General features: G+C 36.0%; 1 protein-coding gene across 1 annotated transcript; it reads right to left on the reverse strand.

The window, feature by feature from the left end:
* Window positions 1-1,975: 1,975 nt before the first annotated feature.
* LOC126717542 (serine/threonine protein phosphatase 2A regulatory subunit B''beta-like) lies at window positions 1,976-23,880 on the reverse strand. Its single transcript, XM_050419316.1, has 13 exons — window positions 23,443-23,880; window positions 16,757-16,999; window positions 16,491-16,596; window positions 16,316-16,415; window positions 10,579-10,684; window positions 10,240-10,330; window positions 6,759-6,900; window positions 6,239-6,386; window positions 5,947-6,056; window positions 4,587-4,743; window positions 3,580-3,705; window positions 3,316-3,466; window positions 1,976-2,450 (listed from the first exon to the last, which is right to left on the reverse strand). Exons 1-12 carry the CDS (start codon window positions 23,596-23,598, stop codon window positions 3,326-3,328), a joined length of 1,626 nt encoding a protein of 541 aa, XP_050275273.1. The 5' UTR covers window positions 23,599-23,880; the 3' UTR covers window positions 1,976-2,450; window positions 3,316-3,325.
* Window positions 23,881-23,984: the final 104 nt, after the last annotated feature.

The following is a 23,984-nucleotide window of genomic DNA, read 5'->3' on the forward strand; positions in this document are numbered from 1 at the left end:
ATTCAGTTTTCTCTCATATGTGTTTGGTTGAGAGGATGGAAAAGTGGAGAGATAGAAAACTATGAAAAATGAAATTGGTATAAATTTACAATTATGTCCCTATTAAATAAAACAAAAGGCAATACAATTTTTTATACATATTTATTTATTTAAAAAATTATGTATGGACATTTCACTTTTTTTTTTAATTATTATTTCAAAGGCACAGCCTAGATCCAAAAACTGGTAAAAAAAAAAAAAAAAAACACAACACAACACAACAACAAGAAGCAAGGATCTATAGAAGAAAGTGATAAAAACAAAAGAAGGAAAAAAGAAAAAATGAGATGAAAAAAAAGCCCAAAATAACATGAACGTGTACAGATTAGTAACAGAGAAAGAAAAACAAAGGGAGAAAGGAACTATGGAAGAAAAGTAATAAAAACAAAAGAAAGAAAAAGAAAAAAAGTGAGATAAAACAAAAAATCCAAAACAACATGAATGTGCATAGATTAGTGACAAAGAAGAAACAAAAAATGTTAGCAAAGAAGAATGTGTCGGGGCATTTTGGGCAGCTCATGTTAGTGAGCTTCTCCCCCCAGTTTTCTCCCTATTTTGGAGAGAGAACTTTTTGGTGGTTCAAGGAGAAAACACCTGGGCTCCATCACATTTTTTCCCACTCTCCCTTCCAACCAGACACCCATTAAAACTTCTTTCTCTCCACTTTTCTCTCCTAAATTCTCCATCCTCTCTAAAATATCTCAAAACAAACACACCCTTAATGTGGTTAGACAACTAACAGGTAAGAAAATGTTTGTGGTAAAGTTAGGCCCTATGTTCTTTCAGTCTATAGATTCAGTAAATTTTTGTAAAGAACATACGGTTGATTGCTAGGATTGGTTGTTGCATATAAAGGACGAGGGTTCAGCTTCACCAATTGGGAGTTCATTCTGGCAGGTGAAATTGTTTGAGATTCTTGCTTTCAACTTACCTTTGAAGTTTTAGGCTACAAAACTATATTGAGATAACATAAAGTGAAAAGAACAATTTTGACGCCAAAACGATTAAGCAGCAGCGAGTTAATCAATTAACTTAGTTATGTGATTCCAATTATATTAATTTAATGAACAAAACCAGCAAGGCACCAAAACTGTAAAACAGATGAGCAAAACAATAATCAAGAAACAGTGATACGGGGACAATGTAAACAGTTGAAAATGTTTTCAAAGAAAAAACAACTACGAGGGTAACAAACCCCAATGAAACAATCCATTATATCAAGAGAAGTTTTACCATCTAAATTAAAAGCTTTAATCCTAGACTCTACTATGTAGATAAACTTACTGCAAAAACCCTCTACAACTCTAAAACCTTTCTTTTATACATGAGCACCTTCACAGATGATGTATTCAAGTCCATGACCAAAACCTTGACTTCTAGAGGTTTAATAACACGCTAGGTGCTATGATTTCAAGCTTGATAAGCTCTAAGGCAACAAACACCATGTTAAAAAAACTTTCGCTTAATTTTTCACTCTGGAACTAACTGCCTTGTACGAGACTATTAGGCTTAGATTTTCTTTCCAAGGTCCACGATAAATAGCCTCTCCAGCCTCTTGGAAGTTGCATAACGATATAAACAGTATACTTACGCAAATAGGGTACAAAATTTCAAGCACAACCAACTTCTGGAAATTAAAACACATCAACCTGATCCTCAATTGATCGAGTCAATGTCGAAGGGCAGTCAAACATCTTTCGATCAATCAAGTCAAGTCAAATCAAATCCTGAGATTTTGTTCAATCAAATGATGGTCAAAATCTACACTACCTGCTGCTCCTTGTACAAATGATCTTTAACTCGTTTGGAGATTGCCATCATAGAAGACAGTCTCTCTCTCCCTTTTTTTTGTGCCATTAATTAATAAATGATCATTAAACTACTAGGTGATTCCTTTTTCTTATACACATATCATAGATCAGCAAACACACAGAAATTGACTGAATCAAATTTAAAAATAACCAGAGTGAAAGCCAAAATTGCTATGACACTGACCAGCACATTACCATACAAATGGAAGTATTGAAAGAACCATCCACTAACTTGGGAGGAAAGACATGAATGATAACTTACAACTTAACATAATTAAAATAAGGAAAATAATCAAATACACTTAATGTCCTGAACTACGTCAACCTGGGATTATATAATCACCTCCATGAGACATCTTGGTATGATGTAAAGGAATTTTCCTTTGTAACTCTCCCCAATGTTTGTCAGTTCAATGCACACAAAGATCTGAATATTTTCAACTCCAGCACAACAAAAATTCATTCCACACAGCCAAGCCCAGAATGTCCATCTGATAAGGTCAAGTGTCTGCATAGTCCATTTAAGAAATAATCCTGAGTAAAACAGTTTCTTTGATGGATGGCCAATTTAAGAAGAATTCGGAGCTTCCTCGTTAGAACCTGTAGTTAACAAGAACAAATACATTTAGGGTTAACTTCTAATTAAGTAATTGGAAAAACAGGGAAAAATAAGAGTAATAATAAAGGCATAACTTGTTATGAGGGCCACACAACTCCAGAATTTGCACTCCACTTTTAACTTTCTGAGTCCACCTTTAAGTGCAAAGAAAGCAATAGCTACATGGGAGAGCGCATAGTGAGGACATTATTACTATATTACCCTTATTATTACCTATTTACTTAAGGTGAGCAATATTACACACATGCCATACTAGCATCTCAGTAATGAAAAAACCTTATGCAAGTTGTCACGTGTACAGAGTAAAGCACCACCATTAGAATAACAGTTACTTAACAATTTGTATAGGCCAAAAAAATCAGCACCATTAGCAATATTTTTAGCGTCAGTTCTTAAATCAGCAATATTTGTCTTCCACCAACGAATCTACACTACAGAACTCAAGATTACAGTGAGAGAGAGAACTGAGGAAAATGAGACCAGTCAAGTCATCCAACATGATAAAGTCTTACCACTGGTTTTAGAGAACCAACTATGTGTCGGAACCCAAATTACTTTCCATGCTACGAGGGCATGAAATAAGCAGTACATAATATTTCATATATATAGTGGACTACATATTTCCATCACCAGGATTCTAAACCCTACCAGCAAGAAACCATGACATATACAATAGCCAACTTGAATAATCACATGCACGCATTTATGCATGTTTACATGTATATCTGCACGCCAGAAATTTTAATTTAAAATTCAACTGACTTAACACTAATGTTAAAATTATCTCATGTGCACACCTCCTTAAATATATATAAAGGAATCGTCATAGAAACTGACATAGCCTACCTAATTAAACTCAGAAAGGAGCCTCAAGTGATTCATCCCAAACTTCTGCACTTCCATTAGAGGCATCTTCAACATCTTCCTCCATTGAAAGCCTGATGTATTCTCTATGTGCAAAGCGATCCCACTCTGTCAATGTTGGATTTTCTCGTTCCTGTTCACATCACAACATCTTTCTATCACAAAAAATGGCAAGCAATACAGAATCACACTTTTATCCTAATGTATCATCAAGCAATGATTAAAAACTAGAAACATTTCAAGTACCTGACGAATGAGAAATGGATCACGAGTTTCAAAGGCCATAAATTTATTAAGGTTGAAAAGGATATTGAATACGCTTCCCGAAAGTCTACAACCTTTCAGGTCATGCAGTGTGATATAGCTCTCATTCTGCAGTCATGAAAATTTCATGTCAGGCACAGTAAAATAATCTCCAGTTAATGATGCCTTTGAAGATATATTCAAGGAACATTGGCTACTAATGGCAAACTGAGTTCACCATAAGCTATCATATCCCAAAAACAAAAAGAGAAAAAGAGAAAGATATGATTGTACATCAGTGGAAATCGACAGAAACAGCTAGTAGTGGCTGAAACAAACCAGTGTTTAAAGCAGTACATTCCAAGTGGTTAAATGCACCATATAACTGGCCGGTACAAGTACAGTATTGTATTTATAATTTGCTCTCTACTGCGATGTGAAGCAGTTCGAGAAGAACCCATGGTAATGGCAACCTCATTTGCCCCTTAATTCATTTAGCTGGGGGCAATCCAACAGTGGTGGGCAGGGGTAGATTTGTGTTTGGGAAAGAAATAGAATGGGTCTCATGATGAGGAAGATAAGGGGTACATGTAGGTTTGTGTTTGGGAGGACAAAAACTGTTTGAGCTTTTATTTTATTTTTTTCTTAACACGACTTAGTCAGATCAGCCTTAAAATCATGTCTTCAAGACACGGTTTCAAGCTCAAGAATCAAGTCTTCAAGAGATGATTTCAAAAGAAATCTGCACTATTTTTACAAAAATTGTAATTGCAATAATTTCCCAAAAGCCCCAGGCCCAAATAAAGGGACAAGAGAGAGAGTTCTGGGACATTGTGGAGCATCACATGTACTCTATAAGAAGGACGTTAGAAATCAGGGCATTGGTATGCAATAAAATATTAATGGTTATTAGAAGTTGTTTCTCTTAGAAAATGTTCCCACACAAACCCTAACATTCAAGAAAGGGAAACAAAACCATCAGTAAAAGAAGAAAAGAGGAAAAAGTGAACCTCAGGTCCAATCATGTCAATTATTTGGCACAATATATCCTCAAAGAGCACAGGCTCTTGGGCCATGCATTCCATTCGATGCAACTGCTCCTCATAGAAGAATTGCAGCTCATTCCGTGTCAGAATCCCATTTCCATCCAGGTCTATGCATTTGAACCTGTAAAAGACAATTTAATGTCACAAATACATCGCAACTGATAGCATAATAAACTCTGTAAAGATATCAAAAAATTTCAGAGTGGTCATCCATGAAAGAAAATGTTTTGAAGGTTCAAAAAGAAATCAAAAGATCTCTTTCTCTACCTATCCCCTCCAAAAAGATATATATTGTATAGGTGATTCTGAGCAAACATGAAGAAAATGTATATCTTTAAGACAATGTAAAGACAGGTTTTATTGCATAAAAAATTAGTTCTGAAGCAACTTCTATTAGAAGCGAATTTAAAAAGAAAATTGACATAAATATGGCACCAAAAAGCAATAATTTCCAAACTGCTTTTGGCAAGTACAATGCAAATTCAGGATAACATGAGAACCAGGAATTAAAATTTTTTATCAATAAGTAAGATAATTTTATTCAAAAAAGGAGAGAGTTCAAATCCACAATGTGTCATCTTAGCTACTCCCAATACAAACAAAGATTCAAAAAGTCTAGAAACTCTATAAAAGAGGAAGAAGGGATGCCACTCAGGTTGCTCTAACATTCAAGTACTATAGCTGCCTCTCCCATTCTTTGGAAGATGGGTAATAATCATAGCTTACAGAACTCATACTTCTGCATTTTAAAACTGAAGCCTGATAAAGGTTCTTTTTTATAATAAAAAAAAAAAATGCTAAGATTTTAGGCTAAATAACACAAAAATCTCCACTAGAACTCTACAACATATATTTTAACAGAAAAGTTCAAACAAAATTGCATTAGATAACATTCGCATAGTCTGGGTAAGCAGTGACTAATGTGCTGTTCACAGTATTGTAATTAATTTTCCATCCCATCTTGCACACTCAATTTGTCTTTTTCCATTCTCTAAGAAGAAAAGACCAAATGCTTACAAAATTGAACTTCAAACTGATAGTATGAACTTTCGTCATAGCTCTTTATAACCTTTTTCACACATAAGTTAAATTTAGCCCTTGGGAAATCAAACTTTGTACTGATATACTTGATTCAAGGACTTTCTTAACATTGCAAGAATTCAACCAAACTTTCCTTTCGCTGCCAATCATGCAAATCAGCATTATATGCTCCACTTAGATGTCCCATTTCATATTTGCTTCCTTACTCATGATTACACTCGCCTAGATATAAAATTTGAGCATGCAAACTAGCGACTGGTGCAAATAAGAAGTGCAAACCTACCAATACTCGAGACTAGGTTCAGATGATTTATCCTCCTCTGACAGTATGAAGTACACAAAATCTTCATACCCCATCTTCCCCTCAACCTTACTAGTGAACTTCCTTGAAACCTGAGAAGGTATTAAAAGAAATAAGCAAAAGAGACTAGTCAAAGCTTCAACAAAATGAGATAATTGAAAAAAATAAACAAAGAGAATAAGAGAGAAACCGGAAGCATTCGATGGAAGAAAACTTTTCTTCCCATAAACAGCAGGTAAAGTGATGTAAAGCAAGAACACCAATTGACACAAACCTGAGAAAATATTCTATCAACAATCCGGTAGGTAAGCGCATGGTTACCATATCTGATAAGGTTCTCTTTGTCGATCAAAAAATCATGATCCGTATCCAGCTCCCAAAACTTGCAGTATATAACATAAAAATGTTCATACGAGAAGTACCTGTAAAGGATGAGATAAGAAAGAAAAAAAAGGGCAAAAAATGTTTAAAAATTTATCTAATATTGTGCACTAAATGATTCCAAAAATATATTCCTGATTTTGTGAAATGTAATTTATGATTAAGGAAAAAACTTAGGGACAGTACTTAGATGCTATTCCTTAAGTTCCCCTCTTAAAATTCTGCCATGTAGCATTTTTCTCATAAAATAAAAGTGTATTTTTTAGTTAAGTGGTCACGTGGCAAAATCATAAGAGGAGAACCTAAGGAGCAACACCTAAAGTATTGTACATAAGTTTGGTCCTATGATTAATATCCCTATTTATCCATAAGTTATTTGATGACAAACTAAGACAGGCCTTCAATTGGTATACCTCAAAACTTTATTGATGTCTTCTTCCTCATCTGCGTGTTGCATTGCATCAATTAAGTTTCCACGTTTCAGCTCCCTGAGTGTAAGTTGACCATTCCCCGATCTATTTATGTAGTAAAATATTCTGTATATTACAGTTTCAGCTGGCCCATTGCAATAATATTTTAAGTTAAAAAGTTGCATCAAGTAAGAAACAATCACATCTTTGCACTAGAGCAAATAGAACTCAAATTTAGACGCCAAAATAATTTAGGAACCGAGTTTAGCAGCATGAGCTTGCTATTGGGACATTAAACTTAAGGTGGAATAAATACATTTTCTTATCAAAAATAATTTAGGCACAGGACTTCAAGTGGACTAGTCTAACAGTCAGCCTCATGCAAAGATTCTATCTCAGCCTATGTAAACTGTTTTTTTTTTTTTTCTATGAGCATCATACTTTCTTTTATAAGTAAGAATAACTTTATAAAAAAGAGACTACTTCATGAACAAGAACTCCTAAAAAATTACATCACGAAAGAATTACATATACAATGATAATGACTCCTCGTATAAAAGACAATAGAATGGCTAGTTGTGAAGCCCCAAGTGCAAGACCACTCATATAAAGAAGTGGTGAAAGATGCTAACAATTGCATCCTTGTACTTACCATATCTTCAAAAGCTCGCAAATTTCATTCCCTCCATACAGTCCACATCAGACATAACGGAACTATATTCCATATATCCAACAAATGCTTTCCAAACCAATTATTCCAACCGAATATAGATCTATGACCTCTTCCGATAAACCCACTAAAGCCCAAATGACCTAAAAACAACGCTCCATAACTTCAAAGTAATCATGCAGTGTATCAATAGATGATCCACCACCTTCCCACTACACCGACACAAACAACACCAACTCACAATCATATACCCTCTTAGTAAGAATCTTCCCCCATGCCATTGTCCAAACATAAAAGGATACCCTCCATGGAGCCTTAACACCCCAAATGCCTTTCCAAGGAAAAAGGACAGCACTTGATCCCCTTAATATGAACAAACACTAAACTCTCACTCCTCTTTAACCTCCATTTCACTTGGTCACCACCCTTTTTACAGGGGTATGAGAATCTAAAAGATGAAGGAATGAATCCACCAACTCTAATGCCTAGTCATTAGTCCCAGTGGAATCTTATGTCCCAACTTCTTTGTCCCCCACACCCCTCCCCATCTCACCAACGAGGATTCCACTTAAGAATCTCTATCAGTGGAGCTAGCATACAAAACAAGAAAAGCCACCCCCTTAAAGACAGATCTCCATACCCACCATCATGCCAAAACCATAGCCAATATCAGAGTTAATGTGTTGCACAAATCAATCTCATCCCATCCTAATAAACTACAGCCATGAGTGACTCTAATAGGGTTTCATAAACCAACCCCCCCACCCCAAAAAAAAAAAAAAAAAAAAAAAGGTCAAAGAAATTTAGGACACAAACCCATAACACATCAAAAGGAATTGATTGTATGGAAATAACAAATATTAGCTACTTATAAACCAACAGCTTAACTATAAATCAAGCAAAAATCAAAAGGTTTTCTAAGGTAACATTTTATAAAAAGCTAAAGCAATTTGGATAAAATATGAAAGCCAACATATAGGTTACAATTGGATTTAAGAATTTAAAATCAAGTGATTTAAATAAACAATTGCTAGTATAAATTTCTTTATAAGTATTTTGAAAAAAAAAATAATGGATTTGAGCTTAAGGGTTTTACCCCCAACAAAATCACTTGCATTATGAATTTGAATTAACATCATCACTTAATCATTTCAAACCCACATATTAATAAGTCTTAAATCCATCCATGCATGTCATATATAGAAATAATCAGTACTTTTCATTATTCAAGCCACTTCCGCTAAAAACTGAAAACCAATTCCTCCTTAAAAATTCCCATCCAAATGAACCAATATGAAGCTAATATCCCCATAAAATAGCAAGCCATAATTCCTTGGGAATTCTTACAAGCTATAGGTGATACTGTCAGAATATTGGTTAACATTTTGTAATAGCTGCCAAGTTGTATAATTGGCCTAGTAGTTAGATGGGAATTGTATTGGACGTGCTGGTATTGTATTAAGCACATGGCTTGGAAGTTGTTGGTAGTTAGTTACATATACCTATGCTAGCTGGCAAAGGGGATCAAAGTTAGCTACAACAGAGTTAGTTACCGTAGTTAGTCTTAGTTGAGCTTGAGGGTATAAGTCTGATTGTAACAGTAAGAGAAGGCATTGAAAAAAAAAAAATTCCAAACACTACATTTGTTCTCTTATTCATCTCTAATCTCTTCCATCTTTCTTAGGAGACCCGGTTGTCTTGAAATCAACCAGAAACACCATTATCTGTTGTAATTACAGAATATCTTAACCAAATCTTAACAGATTCTCACATTCAACAATTGATCTTCTCAAAAGCTACCATTCTAGGTAGAAATGGCAGTATCGGCCTTGCCACAAGAAACTCCTTGCACCATAACACAGGCAAAAAAAAAAGGCTAGAATGATTGCTGATCATAGAGCAACAACTAGATTGACTTCATTTCTCATTCTCTCTCCCTGTGGTAAGTAAATTTCATCAGTCCCTGATCAGGAGTTCAATATACTGAGGTTTATGGCATTACAGCAATCTGCAAGATTCTATGACCTTTCCTTCATTGTTGGTGGGCAGCAAAGGAATTTCCTACAGGCCCCTTCAAAATGTGCATGAAAGAGATATTGATGAGGTGGGCTCTGCTAGTGCCTCCATCAGTATTGTTCATCCCACTCGATGACACTGTGGATGCTCTGATTAAATGCATATGTTGCACCATCTCCCAAAAGTATCCATTTCATTGTTTTATTTAAAGAAAATCATTAAAAAAATTGCTGCCATGTCCAAGACTCCAAGTTATAACTGGCCATGTTCAATATGTATCAAACACTTACGTGGTTAGCCTCTTAAAGTGTCTGCCTCCTAGATTGGTCATCAAAAGAAGTCTAATTTTAATTTTTTGAGAGTTCGAGGGGTTGATGCAAAGAGTAGTCTTCATTTTTTAACAATCTAATATTTTTGAAAAAGTTACTACTTCTAATATGAAGATTATAAAACATTAAAAAAATAAAAATAAAACCTCAGAGAGAAGACACACTGAACTAACAGTCTAACACCATCTATGAAATGTAAACATAGAATACAAATTGAAGACTTAGATAATTTGAGTGCCATCAATCTATACACAATTGGACCAGCTAATAATAAAAAAAATATCTGAACCTGAAGGCCAACACACGCGCGCATACATATAATAAAATTTTATTGAGATGGAGGAGAAACTGCAATGGCCGACATATTATAATGGGAGGATGATACCTTTTTAGATAAAACTAAAAAAACGTCTATGACAGCATCGAACTCAAGAAACATCTAAAGCTGACTAATAGGTTGAGAACGAACCATATCTTTCCTGAAACTCTGGTGTGCTCTGTAAGAACTCCAACCCTGGATGAGTTGCTAAAAGTTCACGAAGAACAGGTTTGAAGTCATCCTGTTGTCAAGTTGGAAATTCTTAAACAATGGAGAAATAGGGATTATGGTAATAAGTCACAAAACATCAATAAAAAATCTGATAATTATTTAATACAAAAAATAATAAAGTAGTTAATGAATGCAACTGTCAAGATACTATGTTGCAAATGTATCTCACATTTTGAATTTAAAAAAAAAAAGAAAAAAAAAAAAAAAGAAAGAAGAAAAAAAGGAGAATAAATAGAGATATACAACAAAACAAATTACCTGAGTAAGGAATTTGATATCCGGTTGCTTCAAGATGGTATACATTTGGGTTGCTATATCCATTGTCAACTTATTTCCAATGACCCAATACTGAACAAATGCATCCCTACACCAAAAAAAAAAAACGTTGCATAGTGCTCATAATCTATTGTTCCATAACTAGCAATGAGGCACAACAAAAGCTAGTGCTCAATGATACTAGAAACAGAAGGCACTTTGAAAATTTTTAAATAAAATGAATATAAACAAAAAACGCATATTAAGCCTAAGATTGTGGTTGTAAGCCCTACTCCGGTCAAGTAGCCTTTCTCATCTGAGGAAATGATTGTAAATTATTGCTGTTGTGGTTGTTGTCTTCTTATTATTACTTTTAACCATATCATGAATTAAGATTGAAAGTGGGTAATATTATAATTAATCAAGTTATCATTCATAAAACTATAACTTGGTGTCCTTCACAGCAATTTAGTGTCCTTTTGTGTACAAGCTTTTGCTTTTAGCATTTAGCTTCATTTAGCCTTTTCTGTGCTTAAGTCAAGCTTTTTAAAACCTAACTTTTTTCTCACTTTTTCAAAGTACAAGCTTACTCTAGCCCACTTTCAGCAAAAGAAAATCAGCAAAAAGCCAAACAAGCTTGTTTCAAACACGCACTCAGCTGTGAACTAAATAAGGGCTTTCACATCCTAGGTTCTTCTTCTAAGTCGTAACTGATGATGGAAATTAGACCAATTCATGGGTACGGATTCAAATTATACACATGGCACCACAAAAGATGCCATTACCATCAGGTTATCACTTGAACCCCTAGGATTATTCCAAGTTCTAACTGACAATAGGAAACCCTAATTGTTATTGACTTGGGAAATTCCAATTATTGAATTACAAAAATTATACTCTGAGAAGTTAAATAAAAATAATAATGAACCTAATTAACTACTAATACCTAAAATAAAAATACAATTGACTTCCAAAAAGAAATAAAGCAAAATTGAAATAAAATTTTCTTTGTGCTTCCTGCATCAATGGCAATTTCTGGCACACTCCTCAACTTGCACAGTCACTTGCACTAGTTGAATACACAGCAGCTAGAGGACTTCCAAGATGAGAAGACCGCTGCATGTCTCCATGACCAAAAGTTAGTAACATATACGACTTTGCTGTGATAGTCAGGTTGATATAAATATCACTCCTTCAAAAAACATATATCATCCAAACATCCAATAGAAGTGATGCCTCTAGGGGTTAAGTGTCTCACATCTCTTATTTGCACCATTCTCTTTTTGAGATGCCTCTAGGGAGCAGCTTCTGTATATCAGAATGGTATTGATTTGCCTTGAAGTGGTCCCAGTAGGCCAGGTAGATAATATGGCTGAATTGACGGATATTTTATGTTGTAGAATTGGCTCTTTGCCAATGACTTATTTGGCAATGCCTTCGGGGGCATCTTTCAAGGCTATTATTGTATGGAATCCTATAATGGAGAAGATTAAATGCTTTCGAGCTTACATGCGTATTACCCCTTGTTCTTTACTATTCCAAAATCAATGGATGAAAAGATTAGAAAGGATTTAGGCAGTTTCTTGTGGGGTGCTTCAGAGGAGGTATTCAAATACTCATTGGTGGTGTGGGATAAGGTATGTTTTCCTATTGACGTTGGTGGCTTAGGGATTGGGAAGATTGGGAATTTCAATCAAGCATTGTTGGGGAAATGGTTATGGCGTTTTGGGCATGAAGTTAATCATATGTGGAGCCGAGTTATGGCCTAGAAATATGGGGACAAATGGGATGGATGGATTACAAAACCAGGTAGAGAATCACATGGATGTAGCCTATGAAGCAGTATTAGAGAAGGATGGGACACTTTTTTTTCCAGCATGTGGCTTTTGAGGTAGGTGATGGTGCTCATGTAAGGTCCTAGTATGATCAATGGTGTAGTCATCTTTTTTTTTTTTTTTTTGATAAGTAAGAAGAGAATATTATTAATAAAAGAGAATCAAGAAAAACACAAAGGGTTCACGGTAGTGAACAAAGGAAAAAAGAACTAAAAAAAAACAGCTAAAAAAAAAACAGGAGCAGCCCCTAAAAGATAGGGAAGCCTACACAATTGATAGGGAAGCCTCAGTCTTTGATCTATTAGATTCTCAATTGGATGGGGAGGTTACCAGCTGGAATGTATGCTTTCAAATGGATTTTCATGATTGGGAGGTGGAGATGGTGAATTCCTTCTTAAACCATATTCACTCCTAGGCATAGGTGCCTACCAGGGGGGTGATAAGATGAAATGGTGTCTAGTAGGGAGTGGAAGTTTGATATTTGTTCTTTCTATAAAGCTATCCGCAATGCTAATGGCATTAATTTCCCCCAGAAGAGCAAGGGTATATGGCAAGTCAAGGCCCCCCAAGAGGGCAGCTTTCTTTCTGTGGACTCCAGCTTGAGGTAAATTCTTACTATTGAAAACCTTGCCAAGAAGGGCTTATCTTTAGTAAATCGGTGATGCTTGTATCAGTGCAGTGGGGAAATGGTGAACCATCTATTGCTTCATTATGATGTTCCTTATGCTTTGTGGAATGAAGTACATGTTTGGGGTTCAGTGGGTAATACCTCTAACAGTATCATCCCTTTTCTTTGAGTAGAGGAATTAGTTTAGGAAGCACTGTTCGGAAATTTGGAATGTAGCACCTTCATGTTTGATGTGATTAGCGTGGAAAGAAAGCAATTCCTGCACGCTTAAGGATACTGAGAGCTCCCTAGATCAATTGAGATCCTTACTGATTCAAACCTTGTTTGAGTGGTTTTCGGCTTGGGGATTTTCACATTGTAATTCCAATTTTGAGTTTCACAAATCTCTTAGCTTCTCCAATTGATTCTTTGCAATTTCTGTAGAGACTTTATGTACATCATTGTGGACATGAAGAAATTCTCTTTTTTAATAAAACTTTATTACTTGTCAAAAAAAACCTGTAATATGCCCCCACATTCACATTTCAAAGCCAATTTTCTCTTCTTGGGAACTTCATAATCTACATTGGATTCCTCCAAGGCCTCAAGTAATTCACCCATATTTCTGTACAGTGTCTAACACCTCAAGATTTCTGCTACAATACCAATCTGATACAGGATTCACCAAAACTTGGACTAAAATGAGAGACGAATGGCTTGGCTTGCTGTTGAATAGCTTATGCATGAATGGTTAAAACAGAAAGGCTTTGAGAAAATATTTAGAGTTTGATGGGGATGTCTAAGCAGTTCTTTTTATGTTCTGGAAGTAGAACAGAATTGAACTTTTAAAAAGCAGGAAAAGAACAAGAGAAAATGAAAGGAGAAAAAAGGAGGGGAGCAGGAAGAGAATGAAAGAAAAACCATGCAATCACACTAGAAAAATCAATGCAATTGCAACTACAAAGGCAACTGACCAATAAGGAAAAGCTTTAAAGCTAAAATTTCTCAAAGTCAAATGTGTCACACCCCCAAAAAGCAACTTAGATCTCTTCTGTAAACTAAAAGCCCAAACAACCACAAGCTATATTTCCTAAATCAAATCTGGTCAAAATCCTGACCTAAATGGCAGAAACTTTTTTTTTTTTTTGGGGGGGGGGGGGGGGGGGGGGGTGTGTGGAATTAATATAATAAAATCCTAAAAGTTCAATCTTACAGAACTCTAAATAGATAGTGTTACAGGAATTCGAAGCAGCAACTCACTATGGTAATTAGCTACACAGCAACCATAAATACTTCACGTTCAGCCAAAGAGGGTTCAGGTTGATCATACATACAGAAGATATGTTATGATAATTGTCTAACCAGATAATTAGACTCCATTCACAAGTACTCCAATGAACACAAATTGTGGTGTCAGACATGTTGATGTATAGCCATCTAATGCCTTGTTTTTTTAATAAGTAAATGATATTCACAAAAAACTACCACATGAACAATACAAAGCACACGATAGCCTAAAGACTTGTATCCAAAGAATTACAACTAAAGGATATCAAATAGCATACTCAGTGACAGTTCCACTGTCGCTGCGACCCAGGACAGTTGACCATTCACAAAGTAATCCTAGAAGTGAAGCCTAAACTACACTTCCAAAACTTCAACAGCTTCAATGGTATGGGTATTCCACTCCCCCACTAGCCACATTAGACATGAAGGAGCTAAATTCCACACAGTGGACAAGCGTTTTACCAAATTAATCCCTCCAAACAACCAATAAATCAGATACTCTATGCAGCAGCACCAAATTAACTTCAAAGAGATGAAATATATAGGCCCCCAATGCATAGGCATAATAAAAAATGAAAGAGAAATGATACGTTCACAACATTTTCACAATATTTTTACAATAAATCTTAAGTGGCAGGTTGTTACTGATTGTTATTGTTGGGTCAAAAAAGTAATCTCAGTGGTAAGTTCAAATTTGAATCAATAACAACTAACCACCTATGATTTGTTGTAAAAATGTTATGAAAATGTTGTGGACATAGCACTTCTCAAAATGAAATGACAAATTATCCATTGAATCCCCACTACACCTACACAAACAGCACCAGTCTACTATTGTGATTCCTCTCTTTCTAAGATTATCATTAGTCACTTATCAAAAAAAAAAGATTATTATTAGTCAAAATCTCCCCCCATGCTGCTGTGATGCTGTCCACACAAAGAAAAGCTACCCTGCTTTGGGGATTTGCCACACCAACTTCCTCTCCATAAGAAAGAGATCTCCTTTAGTGTTTGCAGTACACCATAGTAAGACCATACATCAAACACCCCTGTACCTCACAAACTTTATCTCATTCTGTCAAGACCCACCCGCCTTGGCATATTTGAATACAGAAATTCAAGCATGGAAGCAACCAAGTCCAACTCCCAGTCATTAAACTATTTTATGAACCAGACATCCCAAAGCTTCTCCCTCCCTCGGTATTGCATTCCAAGTATGAAGCTATGAAAGTGTCTTGGTCAACTACCAAAGAGTAAAATAGCTTTTGTTTCCCTGTGCATACACTCCCCGTGTACCAAGGTAGCTGTTTTTTATAAAACTTTGGATTATTTTTTAAATAAAGTTTACTTACCCATCAAAAAAACTACCAAAGAGTAAAAGGTCAGATACAGCTACCAAAATTGCACATGTTCTCCATTCCCCACCTCAAAACAGACGTGGCTATCAAATCCACCCTCCACTTGTTAACAAGAGAGCCTCAATATTCTTCATTTATCCTGATCTAAAGGTTAATTAACTATAGAAAAATTCTACTCAAATCTGCCAGAAGTTCAGTTTAGCATAACCTTAAACTTACGAAGGGGTAGAAAGATATCTACGCACCCCCAAAACTAAAGTTCTTATTAATGGTTGTAAGCTTCTAATAAGTGGCAGCATTTCTCTAATTAAATGCACCTAACCCAACAGAAGATGCTCAAAACCAGTGTTTGGGGAAGAGACAAGAAGTTTAATCATTGTCCAGATAAGTGGACAAAAGAGCATTCCCTAAAAGTAGGGGGAAGCAAGATCTCTAAGAGCTTCCAGTGGCAGAAAGAAAACCTTCAGACATTTGAGTTTTCATTGTAAAATACTGAAAGAATATTCTTTTCAATTTTAAACAGAAGCAAACATAAGGTTATCCAAAATACTTAATAAAAAAAATTTATCATTACAATATAATAAAGAGCAGGGGAGATAAAACATAGTTAAACCCTGCTATTACTTTCTCCAACAATGACCAGAAGTGTATACCTTGTCACCAAACCAGTGCCATTAACGTCAATCTTTCTAAAAAGGGCCGTGGAGAAGAATGATGGTAGCTTGCAGACTTCCTTAGTTACTAATTTAAATTCTGACATTACAAAGAAAAAATTAGTAAATCAGTTCCAGAATTATTACCTAAACTAATAGCTTATGTATATCTCACCATGCATCTGGAGTCCATCCAAGTGCCCATGGAAAAACCGATTAATTCTCATTAAGCATTGCTCTTTTAGTTCATTTGGTGGAGGACGACCATTTTGAAAGTAAAACTGCAAACATTGCAAGTAACTATGTTAGAAACTATCATCAACATACCCTGAAATATCAGTTTAGCAGACAACACACAGACAAACAGCTAACTAGAGGATGGAAATAGCAAGTAGTGCAGCCAGCTTATTTTGAACTGAGAAGATCAGAGTTTCATCAAACCTGAGGTATCAATTCTTTAACCGGCTCACTAACCACTTTCAGGGGTGAACTTAAAATAGAAGGTCCAGGCCTCTGTTTCATTATCCGAGGGGAACCAGATGAACTCCTCGGTGAAAGTGGAGGAGCACTGCCTGCAGGAAACATAGATGGCAAAGAATTGCTTGTGGAAGCACGTGGACTAGAAGAATTTCCGGGGACGTTCAAGGGACCACCCGCCTTTGCTTCATTGAGCAATAATGTTACCTAAAACAAGAGAAGCATGAAAAATTAGATTACACCCCATACATTGGCTTTGAAAGGAAGTTCATGTTAGCTTTTTTTTTTTTATAAGAAAGAAGAAAATATTATTAATAAAAGAAAAGCAAGAGAAACACAAAGAGTTCACGGTAGTGAACAATGGAAAAAAGAAACAACAAGACAAAAACAGCCCCTAATCTATTCTAATAGAAGAAATAAAATCCGTAAGGGAAGAACAATCTGAGAAACCCCAACAACAAGACCAATCAAAGAGGGTCCTCTGGCAAAACTCTAATAACTGAATCACAGTTTTCCCCTCGTCCTCAAAAGCCCGCCGATTCTGTTCAGACCAAATAGTCCACATTAAACAGCTTGGGACCAAATCCAAAATATTAGAACTATGCTTCCCAAGACAATGAAACCAACAGAATAATAAGTCCTCGACTGAACCTGGCATGACCCAAACGATCCCAAACAACCGAAGCATATTCATCCACAAAGAATGAGCTATCAGACAAAAAAGTAATAAGTGATTCACAGATTTTATGTTAGCTAATTTGGAAAGCAAGAAATAATGGATAAAAGTATAGGCAAATTAAATTTACTAGGCCACCACATCATGCAAATCACCACCACCACCAAGCTACTACTAGCACCAGCAATAGAGTTACTAGCCACTTGCCCAACCAACCTCATATCACATAGAACAACTTAGGGAATTTGTCTACGTGGTGCTTGTCATTGATTAAGGTTTAGGAGGGTTTGGGGACCTAGCATTTAGAATTGTAAAGAAAGGGTTAAAGCTCAAAATTAGCTAGAGTGATGAGTATTTTTATGCTATTTGATAGAAAACACACACGGAGCTTCATGATTTTGATCAATAAGAGGAAGGGCTTGACTGGAGTTGTAAGGAAGAAGGAAAAAAACAAAAATTATATGTTCATGGATTGTTAGAACAATACTGTGAACAATACCACAAGAGAGAGAAGAGAGAAGAGAATATGAGAAAAATAACTAGAAGGCTAACATGCCTGAATACTAAAACACTAAATATTTTTATAAATCAAATCCATATATTCTTCAAGTACATTGAGAGTGTGTTTGTGTGTGTGTATATAAATAAATAAATAAATAAATAAATATATATATATATATACACACACGAGGACTCTTTCTTGTACAAGTAGTATTAGGACCAATGTCTTAAAAACTAGACTATTTAAGAACTAAAAAAAGAGAGATTCAAGGTTTTAAGGTTAGACCAGGGTTCAACCAAAGGTTAACTGTAATGATGTCATAAATAATTAACGAATATGCAAATCCTACATCGAAAATTTGAGAGGGGAAGGCTTTAAAAATAAATGTTGCAAGCCTCGTATTGAAAGAATGAGGGAAGATGCTATGATTCCACCTCAATTAATAAAAGAGAGGTTTTAATAAGAAGTGCTACACATCCCACTTTGGAAAAATAAAGAAAGATGTTATACTTCTTCCTCTATAAATAACACACTCCTTCAAGTATTTCAAGTATTGAATGCATGGGCTAACTTTTATTAGGCTTTGAATTTTCAAGTTAAATGAATAGCTATGGAGATACATGGAGGAACAAGACCATTTATGGAGAAAAACTGTAGATTATAATATGGAGCTTTTCTGGGTGGATGGTGTAGAGATGTTGCTAGAGGACTATATACGGGATGAGTCTTTGGAAGCATATAAGAAATGTATGAACCTCTGATCTCTGCATGACGGGGAGCTGGATTCTATGGTTCAGTTTTTAGAACTATTATATGCAGCCTGCATCTAAGAAACATGGACACTCGTCACACTCCTGCATGCAAGTTCTGTGTGTTGGGAGGAAAAAAAATATTTTATTTAAAAAAATTCCTCTGATTCTACATATGTTTTTAAAGATTTTTAAAGTTGTTAATTTGTTATTATTTTGAAAACATCAAATAAACATAAAAATATGCCTAGTATATATATATATGTGTGTGTGTTTGTGTGCGCGCACGTGTGAGGGTTGAACAACCCCAACAAGAGAGCAGTGGTGAAGAATGTGGGCAGGTTTTCTGTTTCTTGTTTACTGAAGAATGTGGAGGATGGCTTCCAGTGGGTTTTGAAAACATTTGATCAACAACAGAGGGCTACACGGATAAGATACAGTTGTGGTGGAATGGGTACAATTTCACTAGCATCCCTAGTTTTGTGTTAGCAAGGAAACTGAAAGCTCTCATGGAGGGTATGAGGAAGTGGAACAAGAGAAAATTTGGGGATGTGGGGTCGACAAAAGAGGAGCTTTTGATTGAGTTGCAATTGTTGGATGGGTAGGAAGGTGGTGATGGGTTGTCCCAGGATGAACAAATTACAAGGGAGGAGTTGACAACTGCAGGCCTTGAAGCAGCTAAACAATGATAAAACTCTAGGTTCAGATGGTTTTACAATGGAATTTCGTAACACAGTTAGAGGGTCCTCGCATGTGAGGTTATGGCCCTTTTTAAATAATTTCATGATTATTGTAGGTTTGAAAAATCTCTTCCCTAAAAAGGTTAATACTTAGAATAATAGGGATTTTCAACCTGCTAACCTGGCAGGAAGTATTTACAAATTGGTAGTTAAAATGTTGGCCAACAAAATGAAAGTAGTATTGGAGAAACCAGTGCCCAAAACACGTGATGCAATTGTGAAAGAATAGTAGATTTTGGAATGAGTTATTATGCTAGTGAATGTCTTTAAGAGTCAAATCAAGAGCATGATACCAGGATTGATATATACGTTAAGACTTTGTAAGGGTTTATGATCATGTGAGCTAAGAAGCATTATTATATTTGCATGGAAGAATAGGGTTTGGTGCTAAAAGGAGGGGACAGATCCAATCAGATATTACATTTTTTTATAAGTAATAAGCTTTATTGATATCAAAAAAAGGACATCCTAGTACACAAGAAGTGTACAGGGGTCAACAATCAAGAATAAAAATTACAAGAATCAATAAAAAAAAGAAGAGAAGAGAATGATTGGTTTTGCAAAACAGACAACCAATCCAATAAAGTTCTAAAGAAAAAAAGCTTGAGGTCAGGTATGGATCTCTCAATATCATCAAAACATCTACTATTTCTTTCCTTCCAAAGACACAACATTTAGCAATGGCAAATGATTCTCCATATATTCCCATATTGATGACGAGCAAACCGGCCTAGCCAGCAAACTAGAAGCCTGACAACTGATTGTGGCATAACCCAACTTACTCCAAATAAACCAAAAACCATAGCAACCGGACAATGAAGAAAAAGATGGTCAACTGATTCCCCATTACACTTGCACATATAACACCAATCCAATATCCAAATCTTCCTTTTTCTCAAATTGTCAATTGTCAAGCATTTTCCCAAAGCAGCAGTCCAAACAAAGAAAGCTACTAAAGCAGGAATCTTTTGCTGCCAAATGCTTTTCCATGGAAAACAAAAATCAATAGATCCCACTAGAAGACTATAATAATCTTTAACCATAAACCCCTTACTTCTATTTGGTTTCCAACACATCTTATCCTCCCCAACCCCCCTTACTGATGAGCCATATATTGTAACCATTAAGCTCCACATGGCATCCAATTCCTGAACATGAAAACCCCTAAAGAAGCTTACATCCCAAAAAAGGACCCCATTAGTTAACTTCATAAGCTCAGCCACCCTTGCCTCTTTATTTCTGCAAAATCTAAACAATTCTGGATAATTGACAGCAAGAGGTGTCTCCCCACACCAACAGTCAGGCCAAAATTTTACCCTCGACCCATCGCCAAGATCATACAGAATGTAATGAGATAAGGAAGGCCTTCCCCAACTAATATTGTTTCATAAACCAACACCATAAGGACCAGAAACAGAATTGGAACACCAACCACCCCATCTATAACAATATTTCACTTCTATCACTTGCCTCCACAGGGCATCCTTTTCAAGCCCAAATCTCCAAAGCCACTTCTCAAGCAAAGCTTTATTAAAAAGTCTCACTTTCCTTATCCCCAAGCCACCTGAAGATACAGGAGTACAAACAGCAACCCATTTAACCAGGTGAAATTTATGTTCATCCCCCCCCCCCCCCCCAAAAATAAGAAATTCCGCTGAATTTTTGCAATTCGATTAGCCACAGCAGTAGTAATAGGAAATAAAGATAAAAAAATAAGTAGGTAAATTTGATAGAGTGCTTTTAATTAAGGTAACTCTACCTCCCTTGAATAAATACAAACGTTTCCATCCCACTAATCTCCTTTCCATCTTCTCTAGAATTGGGTCCCATATTGTCTTATCCTCGAAATTTCCTACTGGTGAATGGCTCTCCCATGGGTTTTTTAACAGCTCAAGCACCTAAGGAAAGGTAATCCTCTTTCTCCCTTGTTATTTATTCTGATGATGGAGGTCTTGAGTAGGATAGTGTAGGATAGAGGTGAATGGTTACATTTCTGAGTTTTGTGTTGGCAATGATTCTGTGGATCAGTTAACGATCTCTCCTCTGCTATTTATTGATAATACGAATTTATTCTGTGACACAGAGAGGGAGCAACTTACTTATATAACAATAGTACCAACTTGCTTTGAACAGTAACCAAATTTAAAGTAATCTGAGTAAGTGTAAAGCAATCCAGGTAGGAATGTACTTAAGGGTATAAATGAGGTGTCTAATTTGTTATGTTAGGAGTTTGCCAATGAATTATTTTGGTAAGCCTTTAGGTTCCTTTTTCAAGGTGAAAGCAATGCGAAATTCCATTTTAAAGAAGATAAATTGACGATTGTAGGGATGGAAAAAATTATATCTTTCCAAAAGGGGGATAAATGGCGCTAATTAAGAGTGTGTTGTTGAGTCTTCATATTTACTACCTATCTTTGTTTACCATTTCGTCTCACATGTCAAATAGATTAGAAAAATTGCAGAAAAATTTTCTCTAACATGGGTCAAGGGATGCAGTTCAAGTTTCGTCTTGTGGATTGGAACACATTGTGATTCCCAAATGCATGCGGAGGCTTACAATTGCACAAATTGAGCAATTTTTATAGAGCTTTATTAGGAAAGTGGCTGTCACAGTTTGGGGAGGAAGAGTCAGCCTTAAGAAAGCAGATTTTGCAGTAAATTAAAGCATGGGGTGGAGGGGATGGCTGGATAACAAAGCCGGTGCATAGCACACATGCTTGTAGTTTATGGAAGGCTACTCGAGCAGGTGGACTACTTTGTTAGTAATATACGCTTTGATGTGGGAATTGGAGATAAGGTGCATTTTTAGCATGATAACATGCCTTCAAAGTTGGTCCCTCTCAACTCCAAATCTCCAATAATCATTATGAAACCCCAATCCACCTCTTCCAATGAAAAAATGCCTCTTCCCCCCCCCCCCCCCTACCCAAAACTTAAATTCCACTCAATGAACTTGGACACCACCTAATTCAATGACAAAAGGTCTCTTTTTAAGTTTTTCAAACTATTTAGCAATGTAAATGGGCATAGTAAAGGCAACATAAAGCATGTGGGAAGACTGGATAATATATTCTTTTACAAGAGTGAGCCTCAAATAAATAGAGCATCTTCTAGCTTACAAGTCTCTTCTCCACCTTTCAATAACAGCATTTCACACTGTTTGTGCCTTAAGAAGAACCCAATAGCGACCACAAATTTTTTTTATTGGTAAGTTACACATGCATCCTAGTCTTGAACCCATAAACTCACCCTCCACCTAGAACTTATAAGGGGAGAAGTGCCACATCACTAAAAATTCACTTTGATTCAAATTTAACCTTAAATTTGACTCCACATTGGAGGTAACCAAGTTGTTCAAGACTTTCCTAACATAAAATAGTATCATCAACAAAAAAAAGTAAGATGGGAGATTTTCATAATTCCTCTGCTTCTGCCCCCAAACTTAAATACAACTACGAAACCACCCTCCAAGGCTTTAAGTAAAATCTTGCTTAGAATCTCCATGTCATCAAAAATATCCAAAACCCATAATCTGCTCCCCAACTTACAAACACCCATCTACTTTTCCTACTCCACCCAAAAAGAAAGACAGGAATTTGAGAAACTAGACGGCTAAAAGTCCCATGATCTTTCTTAGTTACACTTACATATCACAATTCTGAAAACTAACAACCGAGTTCCCCATGAATCCAGATCCTCCCCTGTGCCTATACGATCAACCAGTCCTTCCTCAGGCCATACAATTCTCAACTCCAGCAAGTAAATCTCAATCAAATACCGATCTCATTAGTACCAGAAGTTAAAAACACATAATTACGCGCACAAATAAATAAATACATTACTTCTCAATTTATATCCATACCCACATTTCTTTCTTTTCTTTTTGTTGATAAGCAACAGATATCGAATACCATACTCGTAAATTCTCAAATTAATAAAAAATGAACATAACCAAGGCTCAAATTCTCGAAAGCAAATTATACCTGACGAATAGAATCAGGAAGCGAAAGCCATTGCTCGAAGAGCTTCTCGGTAAAGACCGGGTTGGATTTGAGTGCCAAAGGAGAAACCTCGGAGAGCTGCAAGAGGTCGGCGTCGAACGACGCCGCATCGATCACGATCTCCATGCTCGTCGTCATTCAATCTTTTCTCTCTCTCTCATCCAACAATTACCGAATCAGGGGAAACCCTACGGAGAATCCGCGATAGGCAGAAGAGGGAATTGAAATTGGAGATTCAAATGCGGTTTGGGAAGAAACCCTAGATCGCAGTGGGAATTGGAGGATCGGTGATTGGAGAGAGAGAAAATGAGGGAAAGTTTTTCTTTTTTTCTTTTTTTTCTTTGTCAGAGAGTTAGAGAGAGATGGGATTGGACGAAGTGATAAATGAAAGTGAGAGAGAGGAAAATGAGAAAAATTAGAAAGATTTTGTTTAAATGAAAACCTGAATTTGTGAGAAATTGGTTGAACAATAACTCACACGTGGCCAGTGCTGTGGGAAGAGGAGCCGTAGGTAAAACACGGTC

Source organism: Quercus robur, chromosome 3 (genome assembly GCF_932294415.1).
Source record: "Quercus robur chromosome 3, dhQueRobu3.1, whole genome shotgun sequence".
Lineage (NCBI taxonomy): Eukaryota > Viridiplantae > Streptophyta > Magnoliopsida > Fagales > Fagaceae > Quercus > Quercus robur.